This window comes from Nerophis lumbriciformis, linkage group LG09 (genome assembly GCF_033978685.3).
Source record: "Nerophis lumbriciformis linkage group LG09, RoL_Nlum_v2.1, whole genome shotgun sequence".
NCBI lineage: Eukaryota > Metazoa > Chordata > Actinopteri > Syngnathiformes > Syngnathidae > Nerophis > Nerophis lumbriciformis.
Genome location: NC_084556.2, coordinates 18,497,013 through 18,511,776, shown reverse-complemented (window position 1 = coordinate 18,511,776; position 14,764 = coordinate 18,497,013). Strand labels below are relative to the sequence as shown.

The 14,764-nt window shown below is 40.6% G+C and overlaps 1 protein-coding gene across 1 annotated transcript in view; it reads left to right on the top strand.

The window, feature by feature from the left end:
• The first annotated feature begins 770 nt into the window (after positions 1-770).
• The window catches only part of gabrr3a (gamma-aminobutyric acid type A receptor subunit rho3a), a 31,412-nt gene continuing 17,418 nt past the window's right edge, over positions 771-14,764 (top strand). The window contains exons 1-2 of the mRNA XM_061962422.2: positions 771-1,134; positions 5,802-5,914. Coding sequence (XP_061818406.1) covers positions 992-1,134; positions 5,802-5,914 — 256 coding nt within the window. The 5' untranslated portion in view covers positions 771-991. The remainder of the gene's footprint in view (positions 1,135-5,801; positions 5,915-14,764) is intronic.

Here is a 14,764-nt window from a genome sequence, read left to right as displayed (position 1 = left end):
CATGTGTAATGGAAAAAGGGTTGAACGAGAGTTCCCGCTAGAATCCTCATGGTGCTTTTGTTGACCAGAGAGGAGATTCTATAGAGAAATGTCGTTCGTCCTCCTGGGTATCTCCTCACACCTGCTGGAGGTAAATTTCTAATCTCTGTGCAGTGCTTTTCCTGTGCAGTGGGCCTGCTGCTGGGTCGTTGGCATCCTGTGGACGCTCCTTCCATAGTATACTGACCTTTCTCCATTGTCGCCATTCCTCAATAGTGGTTGCCTCTGCTTTTCACTTGTTGAACATCTCAGTTACTCAACAACAGGTGGATTTAATACCCTTCAAATGCTGATGTCAAGAGATTTTTTTTCAAACCAGAGGGTAGCCCTGCAAATATGACATTTACAGATGTGAGACAAACATATGCTTACATCTGTCCCCTCTCCATGAGATCATTCACGTCCAACCACCCTGAGAGAGTGCAACTAGAGGGAAAATCCTGCTGTGTGTAAAAGTAGGCTACAGGCGTTTTATTTTTATCTCTGTAGAATGATGATGAAACCACTGGTTGTATTATCCCACCCCCGCCCGCCCTCGGCTGCCTCCAGTTTGTAGGTTACTGAAAGATTTCACCAACCACAGATAAGAAGATTAGGGAGGAATTAATGGTATTCCTTTGTCATTATTAGAATAAATTGATGTTTGGTTTTAGATCAGAGGGTGGAGACTGTGTGGGGTCAGGGAGGAGCATGAGGTGTCAGGAGATGCACGAGGAGGGATGGCACATTTGACCACCAAATTCAACCAAAGGACTATCTGGGCTCGTGCGCACCAATTTTGTCAGAGATGAGAGTGCAGGACAGCGTGCCGCGTACTGGGCATGTGCACGCCACAGCGGAATGAGTACTGCTGGGACATGGACAACGTGCCAGTAGGGGACTGAGGACTTTAGTGGGCGGGCGGGGGAGGACGCTCAGGGGATCCTCTCGTGTTCGCAGCACCGGTTTCACCATGAGAGTGGACCTCCTGGCCTTAAGACTGATGTGCTTTGCCTGGTTGTGGCCTGTCACGCAGCTCAACAGCAGCCACTTCCCCAGCAAGAGGAGACACAAGGAGCTCCGCCTCGGGGACAGCAACAAACAGAAGCATGGCGGGTGAGCCGGGTGGGAGTTTTAACTTTATTGCTGGGCTGTTCATGCTCTTTAGGTACCTTTTTAGAGATTTGAATCCTTTGTTGTTATCCCGATGTGGCTTTGTGGAAGCTCTGTGATCCTTGTGGCGCTTTACTCTGTAATCAGAGCAGGCTGTAGGGTTGCGTAATTGTATTTGGATCGGACACTTTCCATTGGAATGGATGAGAAATTCAGGTTTGTTTATGAAAAAAAAATATTGGGGAAAAAAAACATATTTGCAATTGTGGTATATGTAATACACCAGGCTCGAACCCAGGTCTACAAATCAACACTGAGTGAGACTTATTTAAGTAGTGCTAGCCAACGAGCTCAAGGCCACAGGTTGCCAACTGATTGATCAGCTCTTAAAGGTGTTATTAAATGCATAGGCTACATACATTAAGCACATAACAAGGAATCAGTGAATTAAAAATAAATGAAAAAAAAAAAATTAGATATATATTTAATATCTTTTATATCTCAAATATTAGTTTGCATGCATGTGTCTTGATCCCACATGACAGTTTGGACTTTGGTAGTTATTTTTTTATTTTTTTTATTTTTTTAATTAATCAGTCCAACAAAATAATACACAATACAATAATAATACAATTCCAATTCCAAAACCAAACCCGGCCCAGCAACATTCAGAATAGCAATTAACAGAGTAATTGAGATAGTTATTTTTCTGTGTTCTGTCTCGTTTTCTGTCCTGATGCTCTTATTTTGGTTTTACTTCTGGTTGAACTCCTTGTTTTGCTGCACCGTCACTTTGTTTGGTTTCCTGCCAGTGAAACTGTTTTCCTTTTCTAATCATGTCTATTTAGGTTCACCTGTTTCTCCTTGCCAATGCTTGATTGTCTTTTATCAGCATGCCTTGCACAAGCGTTTTGTTTTTTTCTGTTTTTTACTCTTTAAAAAGAGGAACTGCACTTTTTTTTATATTTTGCCTATCATTCACAATCCTTATGTGAGACAATCACACTTATGTTCTATTTATCTATTCTAACCCCTAAATAAATGCTAGCAAAAGGCAGCTAACAATGATTCACTCTATTACACTTATAAAGCCCTCTAAAAAAACATTCAAAAAACCTCCGTTTTTTATCATAGCTGTAAGTATATAGATCGTTATTTCCTTCAACAAGTTATTGATTGAGTTTATTTTGAACACGTATACAGATACAATGTGATACGTCATATAATCTTATTCTCATTTCTCTTTACTACATGTTTGAAAAGGAGTAGGAAGAAGCAAAGCTTATTTAATGCTAACCCTTTTTCAATTCATAGCAATTACAAAACACATTTCTTCAGTTCCTGGTCTCATTTTGTGACACTTTTTACATCTATGAAATACAAGAATTCTTTTAATAGTAAAGCTAGCCACGATTCACATAATGAGATGAAAAATACCTAATTTTCACCAAACTTCAAGATGTTTATCAATATTCTTCTTCATTGTACTTTGTAAACACTTATAGCTTTAACAGCCTCTTAAATTGGATCATATTAGTACATTTTTGGACTTCTTTGCATGGTCCATTCCATAATGAAATTCCACATACTGATATACTAAATGTCTACTTGTTTTAAAGTAGATTTTCCCCTGATGTTATATTTTTCCTCTTTTTTTGAGACAAATTTGTGTACATTCTTGGGTAGCAGGTTATATTTTGCTATGTACATGAGTGTTTATATGTTCTCTATATCCAACATTATGTATTACTTGAACTGATCTTTTTTGTAACAGAGTTAGTGAATGAAGTGTATTTTTGTAGTTATTTACCCATATTTCTGCACAATACCTCAGATATGGTAACACTGAGTAGAGAGTTGAGTGATTTTTGATCCAGAACATATTTTTCTTTATTCATTATTGAAATATTTCTTGCCATATATTGTATGTTTTTCCATGTGATTTCCAGTTAATTTTACCATCTATTATTACTCCAACAAAAGTGTTTTATATTACCCTTTAAATGTCTACTCCTATTCGTATTTGACTTTCTCTTCGGTTACCAAATAGCATTATTTTAGTTTTACTGAGATTCAAAGATACCTTAGTCTGTTTTTGTCAAACCATCTCTTTAATTTGTTCATTTCTTCTGTTATTATTTGTATTAACTTCTGTGTGTTCTCTCCTGAACAAAACTGTTAGTCCTTTGTAACTTTTTATAAAGATTTATACAGAGTGGGAATAATTGTGGTCCTAATATTGATTTCTGGGGAACGCCAAAAGATATGTTTAGTTTGTTGACGCTTTTTCACCTATCTTCGCGTATTGCTACCTGTTGGTAAAGTAGCTTCTTACCAAGTTAAATACCAATCCTCTGATGCCATACCGTTCTAATATATTAAGATATTATGATTAATTGTGTTGTTTTTTTGTTTTTTTATATTGCACTTCTCACAGAGAGAGGTCACAAAGTGCTTCACATGGTTAAAATACAAATGGCACAATTAAAACAAGCATACAGCATGATGCAACAACAGAGACATTGCAAATGAAATAATAAATATGACAATAAAATGTATATTACAAGAGTGCACATTTAAATGTGTTTTGAACTACTTTTAAAAATGTCCACAGAAGGGGCAGCTCTCAGCTCATAAGGGAGTGCATTCCCTTAGGGGCAACTGACTCAAAGGCTTTATCACTTTTACTTTTTTAATTTTGTACAAGGTAAAAAAAGCAACAACTACTATTAATGTCAGACTTCATGAAAGCTGACTACTTTGGGACAATTGATGATCCAGAACCTTATCTTTTTGAGACTGAGTATACGCAGGTTGAGCTACAAGTTTTAGAAGCAGAGTGATACACAGAGTAGCCCTAATGCTAAGTGCTGAACAACAAATACAAAGTACGAACATAACATAATCACTTACTGTTTAATGTCTGCTCTCACTGGGATGGCAACTGATGGGGTATGTGTATCTTCCCATTTAGATAAATAATTAATCATAATCCACACACAGGTAGAAAAAAAAGCAGGCGCAAATTAGTGTAATTTCGTGTTTTTCTCACAACGTCTGGGTCTAAGTTGAATGTCAAAGTTGTCTAACTTCTCGGTTTATGGCAAAAACCTTCTACTATACAAGTGAGAGGCATGATTTATGGTTTGGAATTAAATTAACAACTCAGAGGCGATGCAGTAGCTCACCGGCTCAGTATGTCAATAGCTACATAAGCTTGTTACATTTTTGTCATGATGGTGCCGCTAACAGTAGTTCCTCTGCGTTGCTGCTTATGATAATAACGTTAATATTTAGGTCTCGACATGTAAATGGAGTATTATTGGATTATTATTTGGAGGGCTTTATGGGCTCAATGACTCCTATTCGCTTATTTTTTAACAACCTCGTACTTGCCGTATATTACAAATGATAATGCATAAAAAAGAAAATCATATGTATTCTTGTCTTACATAGGGATCGTGAATGATAAGTAAAATTCCCCAAAAAGTGCAGTTCCCCTTTAAGTAAAGAATTAAAGTATTTGAAAATGATGGATAGATGGACCTGCACACCACCCTCTGTCTCTGCATCCTGGGGTCAGACCATCAGCCGACAGCATGTCTGCTTACAACCTCAATTAATGTTTACTATTTTTTTGTATTGGTTAAAAATTGGAAACATTATTCTAAATTCATAGTTACTTCTCATTCACTTTTTATATAAAAGTGTGCAACTGAATATTTTTCCAGAACTTCAAGCATCCTAAGAACAGTTCCTGGAAGGTTTTTGTAATTTACCTTATCTGAATGCTTCTCTGCCCTTTTGCAGCCCTAATTGTGATTATAATGGTTGTAGTAGTTAGCCCACAGTTTAGGTAAATACCGTATTTTTCGGACTATAAGTCGCAGTTTTTTTCATAGTTTGGCCGGGCTCCAGTGCGATTTATGTATGTTTTTTTCCTTCTTTATTATGCATTTTCGGCAGGTGCGACTTATACTCCGGTGCGACTTATACTCCGAAAAATACGGTAATCATGTTCATTTGATGTCAAAGTCTGACTTTAACCAGACTTGAAGTCAGGTGCAGCAGTTTGTGAAAAATAAAGAAAAAATAGTTTTCACACCTGCTCAGCTAACTTCAGATCTAACTTCCTACAATGAGCTAAAAATTACGGAAATGTACTCCAAAGTATCAGTTTTTCGGGGGATGGAGGGGAGATTCCAACTTTATGATAGTCTCTGAGCAAGATTTATTAAATGACAAAATAATGAAGGGTAAAAATGATTGAGGAAGTTCAGAAGTTCTCTGGTGGCATACATGGTGGTTGTCACTACTAGCATGCATTTGTAGTTTATTATGGCCTTGTTGCTGGGGATCCTGGATCATGTGAGGTCTAATAAAACATCTAAATCTACACAATATTTATTACGTGTTGCTTAAGGGAAAAGTGTAGAATCTATCATTATCCTTGATCAAAAGTAATAAAAGAAGCAAGATATGCATAAAGCCAACAACCAGTTAGATTAAAAAGAACGTTGAAAAACTTCCAGTAAAAGAGGAACTGTCATTATTTAGATCATTGTGCCAGCTTTTAATCACACCACACGCTCATCACCAGATGTCACTTCAGCAATAGATCAAGATTTTCTTGACCAATCAGCTGTTGTTTGTCCCTTTTTGCTTCTTAGACGAGTGGACCTCAAGATGAAAAAGCTGGATAGCACAAAGTCTTTGCTAATTAAATCAGAGCAGCTGCTTCGAATAGAGGACCATGACTTTGCAATGAGGCCGGGCTTTGGAGGTAAGTACCACTGTGTAACTGTCTGTCAGTCTGTTTGTCCGTCCATCTATCTGTCTAGTCTAGTGGGAACCCACATTTTTTATCTTCAAGAGACAAAAGTAAAAATGTGCAAATAGGCCAAACATAGAAATTTTAAGCTTACAGCAGAACCATGAGTGAAGAATTTAGCGACATATCCCATATTTAAATGTAGTGAAGATTGTCATGGTCGACTAGTTAGCCTTGCATCCATCTCATCAATGATTGTGTGAGTTTAAAAGAGATCAGTAGGAATAGGTTACATTTTGCGCCACCTTTTTGGAATTGAAATTTGGCCCTCGGGCCCCAATGTAGGCATCTCTGGTCTAGTCTTTAGTCATTTATATATTTGTCTATTAGGATTTATGTATCAATTTCTAAATTCTTAGATTCAACTATATCAATCTGTGCTCGGCAAGTTTGCCTTCCGAAAGATAGGTATTAATCCAACATCGTTTTAAATGGAAATTGATAGATTTGATCAATATTAGAAAAAAGGAAAACATTGGATTTAAAAATGGCAGACTTATTATAAAGTTTAACACTTTTAATCATAAGGACGTTAAACGTTATTCAAGTCTGTCTGCCAGTCTGGCATCATCGCCATCGGTTGTCAAAACAAGAATGGCGGATAGTGGCTGAGAAAGGTCACGACAAATGCAAACGCGACAAGACAAAATAATAAATTATGACAACAACTTTCAGCTACAGCACGATTGCAAAAGCCACAACAAATACAAGCAACACAATCATATTAAGCGACAAGGCAACTTTAAGCCACAAAGGATGGAAGTGACAGCGTAGCAAATTACGGCGACGGACCAACTTCCAGAATATAGTATACAAGTAATATTGAAAAATTTAATTTATGACTGAAAAAGTTGTCACACTTCAATGTTTTTTTCCAACTTGGTTCATTACACCCTTTTAACTTTTCGTCTAAGGTGAGTCGCTGAAACTAGTCCGCTGTCACTTTCGTTCCGTCTTTATATTGTCGTGTTTTGGCTTATAATTGTTGTGTTATGGCTTTATGTTGTCTGGTTGTGGTTTGTATTTGTTGCGGCTTTTGCAATCTTGCTAAAGCTGAAAGTTGTGTTGTGGTGTTTCATTTGTCGTAACTTACCTCTGCTATTGTAGCTGTTTATCAAAATGAGGGTAGTAGCAGGTCAAACCATTGCTCTTTTAACATGAAAAGATTTGGTTGCTCTTAATTTTTTTATGTGTGTATTATTTCCAAGTCAAAAAACAGAAAAAGTAGCCGGTAAACCTACGGTTAATTCACCCTGAAAATATTTGTGTTGGTTGCACTCTTTTTAATATTTGTATTGTTTATTTATTTTATGTTAAAAACAAAAGCAAATTAGCAGGTAAATCTCCTGTGAAAATGTTTGCTTCTGTACTTTTATTGAACATTTTTTGAATACTGAAAATGTGAGCAGAAACTGTGCATCCATCCATCTTCTTCCGCTTATCCGAGGTCGGGTCGCGGGGGAAGCAGCCTAAGCAGGGAAGCCCAGACTTCCCTCTCCCCAGCCACTTCGTCTAGCTCTTCCCGGGGGATCCCGAGGCGTTCCCAGGCCAGCCGGGAGACATAGTCTTCCCAACGTGTCCTGGGTCTTCCCCGTGGCCTCCTACCGGTCGGACGTGCCCTAAACACCTCCCGAGGGAGGCGATCGGGTGGCATCCTGACCAGATGCCCGAACCACCTCATCTGGCTCCTCTCGATGTGGAGGAGCAGCGGCTTTACTTTGAGCTCCCCGTGGATGACAGTGCTTTTCACCCTATCTCTAAGGGAGAGCCCTTCCACCCGGCGGAGGAAACTCATTTCGGCCGCTTGTACCCGTGATCTTGTCCTTTCGGTCATAACCCAAAGCTCATGACCATAGGTGAGGATGGGAACGTAGATCGACCGGTAAATTGAGAGCTTTGCCTTTCGGCTCAGCTCCTTCTTCACCACAATGGATCGATACAGTGTCTGCATTACTGAAGACGCCGCACCGATCCGCCTGTCGATCTCACGATCCACTCTTCCCTCGCTCGTGAACAAGACTCCGAGGTACTTGAAATCCTCCACTTGGGGCAGGGTCTCCTCCCCAACCCGGAGATGGCACTCCACCCTTTTCCGGGCGAGAACCATGGACTCGGACTTGGAGGTGCTGATTCTCATCCCAGTCGCTTCACACTCGGCTTCGAACCGATCCAGCGAGAGCTGAAGATCCTGGCCAGATGAAGCCATCAGGACCACATAATCTGCAAAAAGCAGAGACCTAATCCTGCAGCCACCAAACCGGATCCCCTCAACACCTTGACTGCGCCTAGAAATTCTGTCCATAAAAGTTATGAACAGAATCGGTGACAAAGGGCAGCCTTGGCGGAGTCCAACCCTCACTGGAAACGTGTCCGACTTACTGCCGGCAATGCGGACCAAGCTCTGACACTGATCATACAGGGAGCGGACCGCCAAAATCAGACAGTCCGATACCCCATACTCTCTGAGCACTCCCCACAGGACTTCCCGAGGGACACGGTCGAATGCCTTCTCCAAGTCCACAAAGCACATGTAGACTGGTTGGGCAAACTCCCATGCACCCTCAAGGACCCTGCCGAGAGTATAGAGCTGGTCCACAGTTCCACGACCAGGACGAAAACCACACTGTTCCTCCTGAATCCGAGGTTCGACTATCCGGCGTAGCCTCCTCTCCAGTACACCTGAATAGACCTTACCGGGAAGGCTGAGGAGTGTGATCCCACGATAGTTAGAACACACCCTCCGGTTCCCCTTCTTAAATAGAGGAACCACCACCCCGGTCTGCCAATCCAGAGGTACCGCCCCCGATGGCCACGCGATGCTGCAGAGTCTTGTCAACCAAGACAGCCCCACAGCATCCAGAGCCTTAAGGAACTCCGGGCGGATCTCATCCACCCCCGGGGCCTTGCCACCGAGGAGCTTTTTAACTACCTCAGCAACCTCAGCCCCAGAAATAGAAGAGCCCACCACAGATTCCCCAGACACTGCTTCCTCATAGGAAGACGTGTTGGTGGGATTGAGGAGGTCTTCGAAGTATTCTCTCCACCGATCCACAACATCCGCAGTCGAGGTCAGCAGAACACCATCCTCACCATACACGGTGTTGATAGTGCACTGCTTCCCCTTCCTGAGGCGGCGGATGGTGGTCCAGAATCGCTTCGAAGCCGTCCGGAAGTCGTTTTCCATGGCTTCCCCGAACTCCTCCCATGTCCGAGTTTTTGCCTCCGCAACCGCTGAAGCTGCACACCGCTTGGCCTGTCGGTACCTGTCCGCTGCCTCAGGAGTCCTATGAGCCAAAAGAACCCGATAGGACTCCTTCTTCAGCTTGACGGCATCCCTCACCGCCGGTGTCCACCAACGGGTTCTAGGATTACCGCCACGACAGGCACCAACTACCTTGCGGCCACAGCTCCAATCAGCTGCCTCGACAATAGAGGCGCGGAACATGGTCCACTCGGACTCAATGTCCAGCACCTCCCTCGTGACATGTTCAAAGTTCTTCTGGAGGTGGGATTTGAAACTCTCTCTGACAGGAGACTCTGCCAGACGTTCCCAGCAAACCCTCACAATGCGTTTGGGCCTGCCAGGTCTGTCCGGCATCCTCCCCCACCATCGCAGCCAACTCACCACCAGGTGGTGATCGGTTGAAAGCTCTGCCCCTCTCTTCACCCGAGTGTCCAAAACATGAGGCCGCAAATCCGATGACACAACTACAAAGTCGATCATAGAACTGCGGCCTAGGGTGTCCTGGTGCCAAGTGCACATATGGACACCCTTATGTTTGAACATGGTGTTTGTTATGGACAATCTGTGACGGGCACAAAAGTCCAATAACAAAACACCACTCGGGTTCAGATCCGGGCGGCCATTCTTCCCAATCACGCCTCTCCAGGTTTCACTGTCGCTGCCAACATGAGCATTGAAGTCCCCCAGTAGAACGAGGGAATCACCCGGGGGAGCACTCTCAAGTACTCCCTCGAGCGAATCCAAAAAGGGTGGGTACTCTGAGCTGCCGTATGGCGCGTGAGCGCAAACCACAGTCAGGACCTGTCCCCCCACCCGAAGGCGGAGGGAAGCTACCCTCTCGTCCACCGGGTTGAACTCCAACGTGCAGGCTCTGAGCCGGGGGGCAACAGGAATTGCCACCCCAGCCCGTCGCCTCTCATTGCCGGCAACGCCAGAGTGGAAGAGAGTCCAGCCCCTCTCGAGAGAACTGGTTCCAGAGCCCTTGCTGTGCGTCGAAGTGAGTCTGACTATATCTAGCCGGAACTTTTCGACCTCGCGCACTAGCTCAGGCTCCTTCCCCCCCAGCGAGGTGACGTTCCACGTCCCAAGAGCTAGCTTCTGTAGCCGAGGATCGGACCGCCAAGTGCCCTGCCTTCGGCTGCCGCCAAGCTCACACTGCACCCGACCTCTATGGCCCCTGCTATGGGTGGTGAGCCCATTGGAGGGGGGACCCACGTTGCCTCTTCGGGCTGTGCCCGGCCGGGCCCCATGGGGACAGGCCCGGCCACCAGGCGCTCGCCATCGTGCCCCGCCTCCGGGCCTGGCTCCGGAGGGGGGCCCCGGTGACCCGCGTCCGGGCAAGGGAAATCTGGGTCCTTTATTTTTATTCTTCATGGAGGTCTTCGAGCTGCTCTTTGTCTGATCCCTCACCTAGGACCAGTTTGTCTTGGGAGACCCTACCAGGGGGCATATAGCCCCCGGACAACATAGCTCCTAGTATCATTGGGACACGCAAACTCCTCTACCACGGTAAGGTGGCAGCTCAGAGAGGAGGAGCAGAAACTGTTTCCTCTTAATTCAACTTAAAATGTTTATTGCACTTTATTCAAATAAAATGTCAATACATTGGCCATTAATTGTAGTTTACTTGCTTGTTTGTATTCATAGTTCATTTATACCTATTTCCTGCGGGAATTATGTATAAATGAATTAGGAATATATTAAATATATGAAACTTTACCTGCAGTGTCCAGTATCGGCCATTTATTTCACAGTCACACTGCCTGGTTTTTTTGTTCAGAAGTTACTGAATCGTTTTGGATCCCATCGTTCTAAAAAAAAAATGTATATCGCCCCTAAATCGTATCGGCAGCCACAAATTCTGAAATGAATCAAATTCTTGTTGAAATTAATTTTTACACCTCTACTGTTTATATATATATCTAGCAGGACTATTCAACTATATTGTTTTGGGGCCACATTTCCAGAAAACTAAGCACCAGGGTGCCGGACATCTCTCTTTACTACTATTCTTAGTTTGTATATTCCTAAGACTTAGACTAACTTTATTGATCCAAAAGGGAAATTGTTCCACACAGTCGCTCAGTTACAAAGGATGGAAAGCAATTTTGGTGGACATTTCTTTTTTGTCTTTTTATTTTGTCAGATTTACGGAGTTTGAGAAAAAAAAATCCCTGTCTATACAACAGGATTGCTCTTTTGTTTTTAAAGGACCTACTACAAAAATGCTACAGTAGTCAAAGATAATCTACTGTGTATGACAGTGCTCTAATGCGGTTAGGAATCTGCTATAAAAATGTTAGACTTTTCCAAGTTGTTTTAACTGAACTTGCGAGCTGATATTGTGTCATTGCCCACAGGCTGCCAGTTGAATAGCACTGATCTACAGTAAAAAAAATAAAATTTATACATCCATCACTTTGTGTTTCCTCAGCAACAAGACTGATGTAGGTTACTGTGCTGTGCTTGGTATTACGCCTCCCTAAAAAGCCTTTGGTGACCTAGATTATCTTCGTGTGAGACAATGACTGCAGACAGTAGTGCAGATCAAAATCATCTGAACTGTGCACCTCATCAAGAGGAGGAAGAAGGGGACAGAATCCAGATGTTTTGTAGGGGATTGAAATGTGTTGCAAAAATATAGTACATTTGTGGAAGATGTTTATTTCAAATAGGACACCAACAGGGAAATATGGTAATGAAGACCAAGGGCTTTTTGTACTTTAATAATTTTATAAGCAAACATGTTTTAATTTAACAAGTAAAAGGCCATACTTTAAAAGAGGACTCTTAAGGATATTGTCAAGTTTAAAATAGTCGTTTTCGTCATCATCACTATGGACATTAAAATGGGTTTAATGAAAACTACAAATCACTAATCACGTCTGTTGTATTTTTAAACAAATATTTCATATTACTGTATTATCAAATAAACAGCTGCTGGTCTCATTGACTGTTAAGTTTTGTGGCCTTTTGTTGAAATGTCAACCTTTTTTGAGGAAACTGATAGCATCAAGTCTGTTTTGATAAAAAGTTAACGTAAATTGGAATTTATCGCAGCAGAAATGCAGTTTATTTCACTTATATTAATAAGCTTTTCATCAAGTGTTGGCTTAATAAATCCCAAATTTGACCAATTTTTTAAATTGAATTATGCTCAAATTTTATTGGCACTGTCAAGTATTTAGTTGATTATGATTTTTACAAAGCCTAATTATGGACCTCTGGTCCACAGTTGTCCATTTTCTCGTTTTAATGTTGCGGCCTGGCTGCGTGGGGCCGGTGGTCCCTTGTTCCCTGGGCGCCACACTTACTGTTTTGGGTTGGGCTCTCTGGGTGGCTGGGGCTGTACTCTGGCTCCCGCACATACTGGGAGACAAATATATTGTACACGTAAAGACACTTATATACTCACATATATACAAACACAAATACAGTACATACCTACAGTCCTACACGCTCAAAGTACGTACAGCCACATGCACGTCACTGTAGAAACATACATATACACGTACTGTACATATGCATCCATCCATCCATTTTCTACCGATTCTCCCTTTTGGGGTCGCGGGGGGTGCTGGAGCCGATCTCAGCTGCATTCGGGCGGTAGGCGGGGTACACCAGTCACGCATAAAATCACGTTTCGTCAAACATATTAACGTTCTCATAGGGCAAACTGGGTAACACACAGCACACTGACAAAGCTTAACCTATTGTTACTATAACAATCTACAAGGTTACAATTTGCCTCTCTTTCTTCCCCTCCATTTATCTGCTTTCTTTTGTATTTCAAGTTATAACATATATGTATTGTTGCATTTGAAACATGTGTATTGTTGATAATAGGAGGTAATTATTGTTATTCATTATCAATAGTGCTATTGGTATTTGTATTGCTCCATTTGTAGTATAATAATGTTTGTTATTTACTTCACGAACTGCTTCTCTGCTTTCACTATCATATTTGTACATATCGTATTTGCTGATGTTGTTCTGTTACTGTTATGTTTGTTGTCTCTCTCTTATCCCCTTCCGTCTTCATTTTCTCTTTCTATACCGTCCTGCGCCAAATAATATTAATAAAGTCAAATACAAATAAGACAAGATAATTACCCCACACTTGTTTTGTACAGTAAATCTGTAGAGCCGATATGGGCATTTACATCAACAATATGATTTGCCTGAGTAGCTGGGCAGGGAAAAAAAAAAAAAAAGTATTAACTTCAAATCAAAAATATTAGTTAACACTTTTTGTTTTTTCATAAGTGGCAAAACGACTCCCGCATTTCTAATTTTTTTCTGAATCAGATTGATTTTTGCTGTTATCGGCTTTACAAACTAGGAATTTTCTTTAGTGCAATGATGCCACATAAAAACATGCAAAATACCAAAGATAAAATAGATAACCTCTGAATATAACATTTACATATCAAAAGTTTCAAACAACTTTGCTCTAGTTAAAAACATTTTTGTCTGGCAAATAATGCTGTGTTTCAAAATAATAGTATGACTTTAATATCTTTTCAACCTTTTTACTTGCAGTCCACGCTTTTTTCCCCCTCCTTTTGTTTTCTCCCCAAGTACGTTAACATTAGCCCCTCATGATCACACTTGTAATGTTATACACCAGACTTCTTAGACAGCATAATGTTTATTGTTTGGAACCAAAAATATTTATCAGTCCAGGTGATATAATCCCTCCTACTTCACTACTCTCTTGTCATGGAAGACTGATACTTCTGAGTGGTAGTCCTCATTAGGTAATGGTACTGATTGGATAGGATGTTTACAGCTCACCTCATACGTTTTCATTATGGTGCCACTAAACCATGACGCAATGGATGTATTTTTATTACACAATATTTATGTAATACTCTTATGGAGTATCAAAGTACCACTTCGACACATTGCTTTGTAAGTGCCATCGTTTTTGGTATTTCCACTTACTATCGCCATTTACCATGTGCTAATTGTGTATGAAGTTAAACAATATTTCAGTAAAATGAAAACTCAATTTGATTTAAATTTCAGTACATCTTTGGTCAGTAATGTATTTAATTATTTAAATTTGGGTACAACATTTTGACAATAAATTTGTGTTTGTTTTAAAAATATTGGGGTCTTTAGGTTAATTTAAATTAGGCAAATAATTAACCTGACATTTTTTATTTATTGTTATATATATATATATATATATATATATATATATATATATATATATATATATATATATATATATATATACACACATATATATTGTTATATATATATGCATATATATATATGCATATATATATATATATATATACATATATATATATATATATATATATATATATATATATATATATATATATATATATATATATATACACATATATATATACATATACACACACACACACAATGCACAAACTGGAGCCCACGTACCACCAATAGTGCTTGTGGCTGCAACGATTTGATCAGAAAAAAGCTTTGATTTGTAGGTTAATCATTTAATGAGCGAAACTAATAAAAATGTATAAAATCCAGACCGCATGGAGTACTTGGAACTTTAT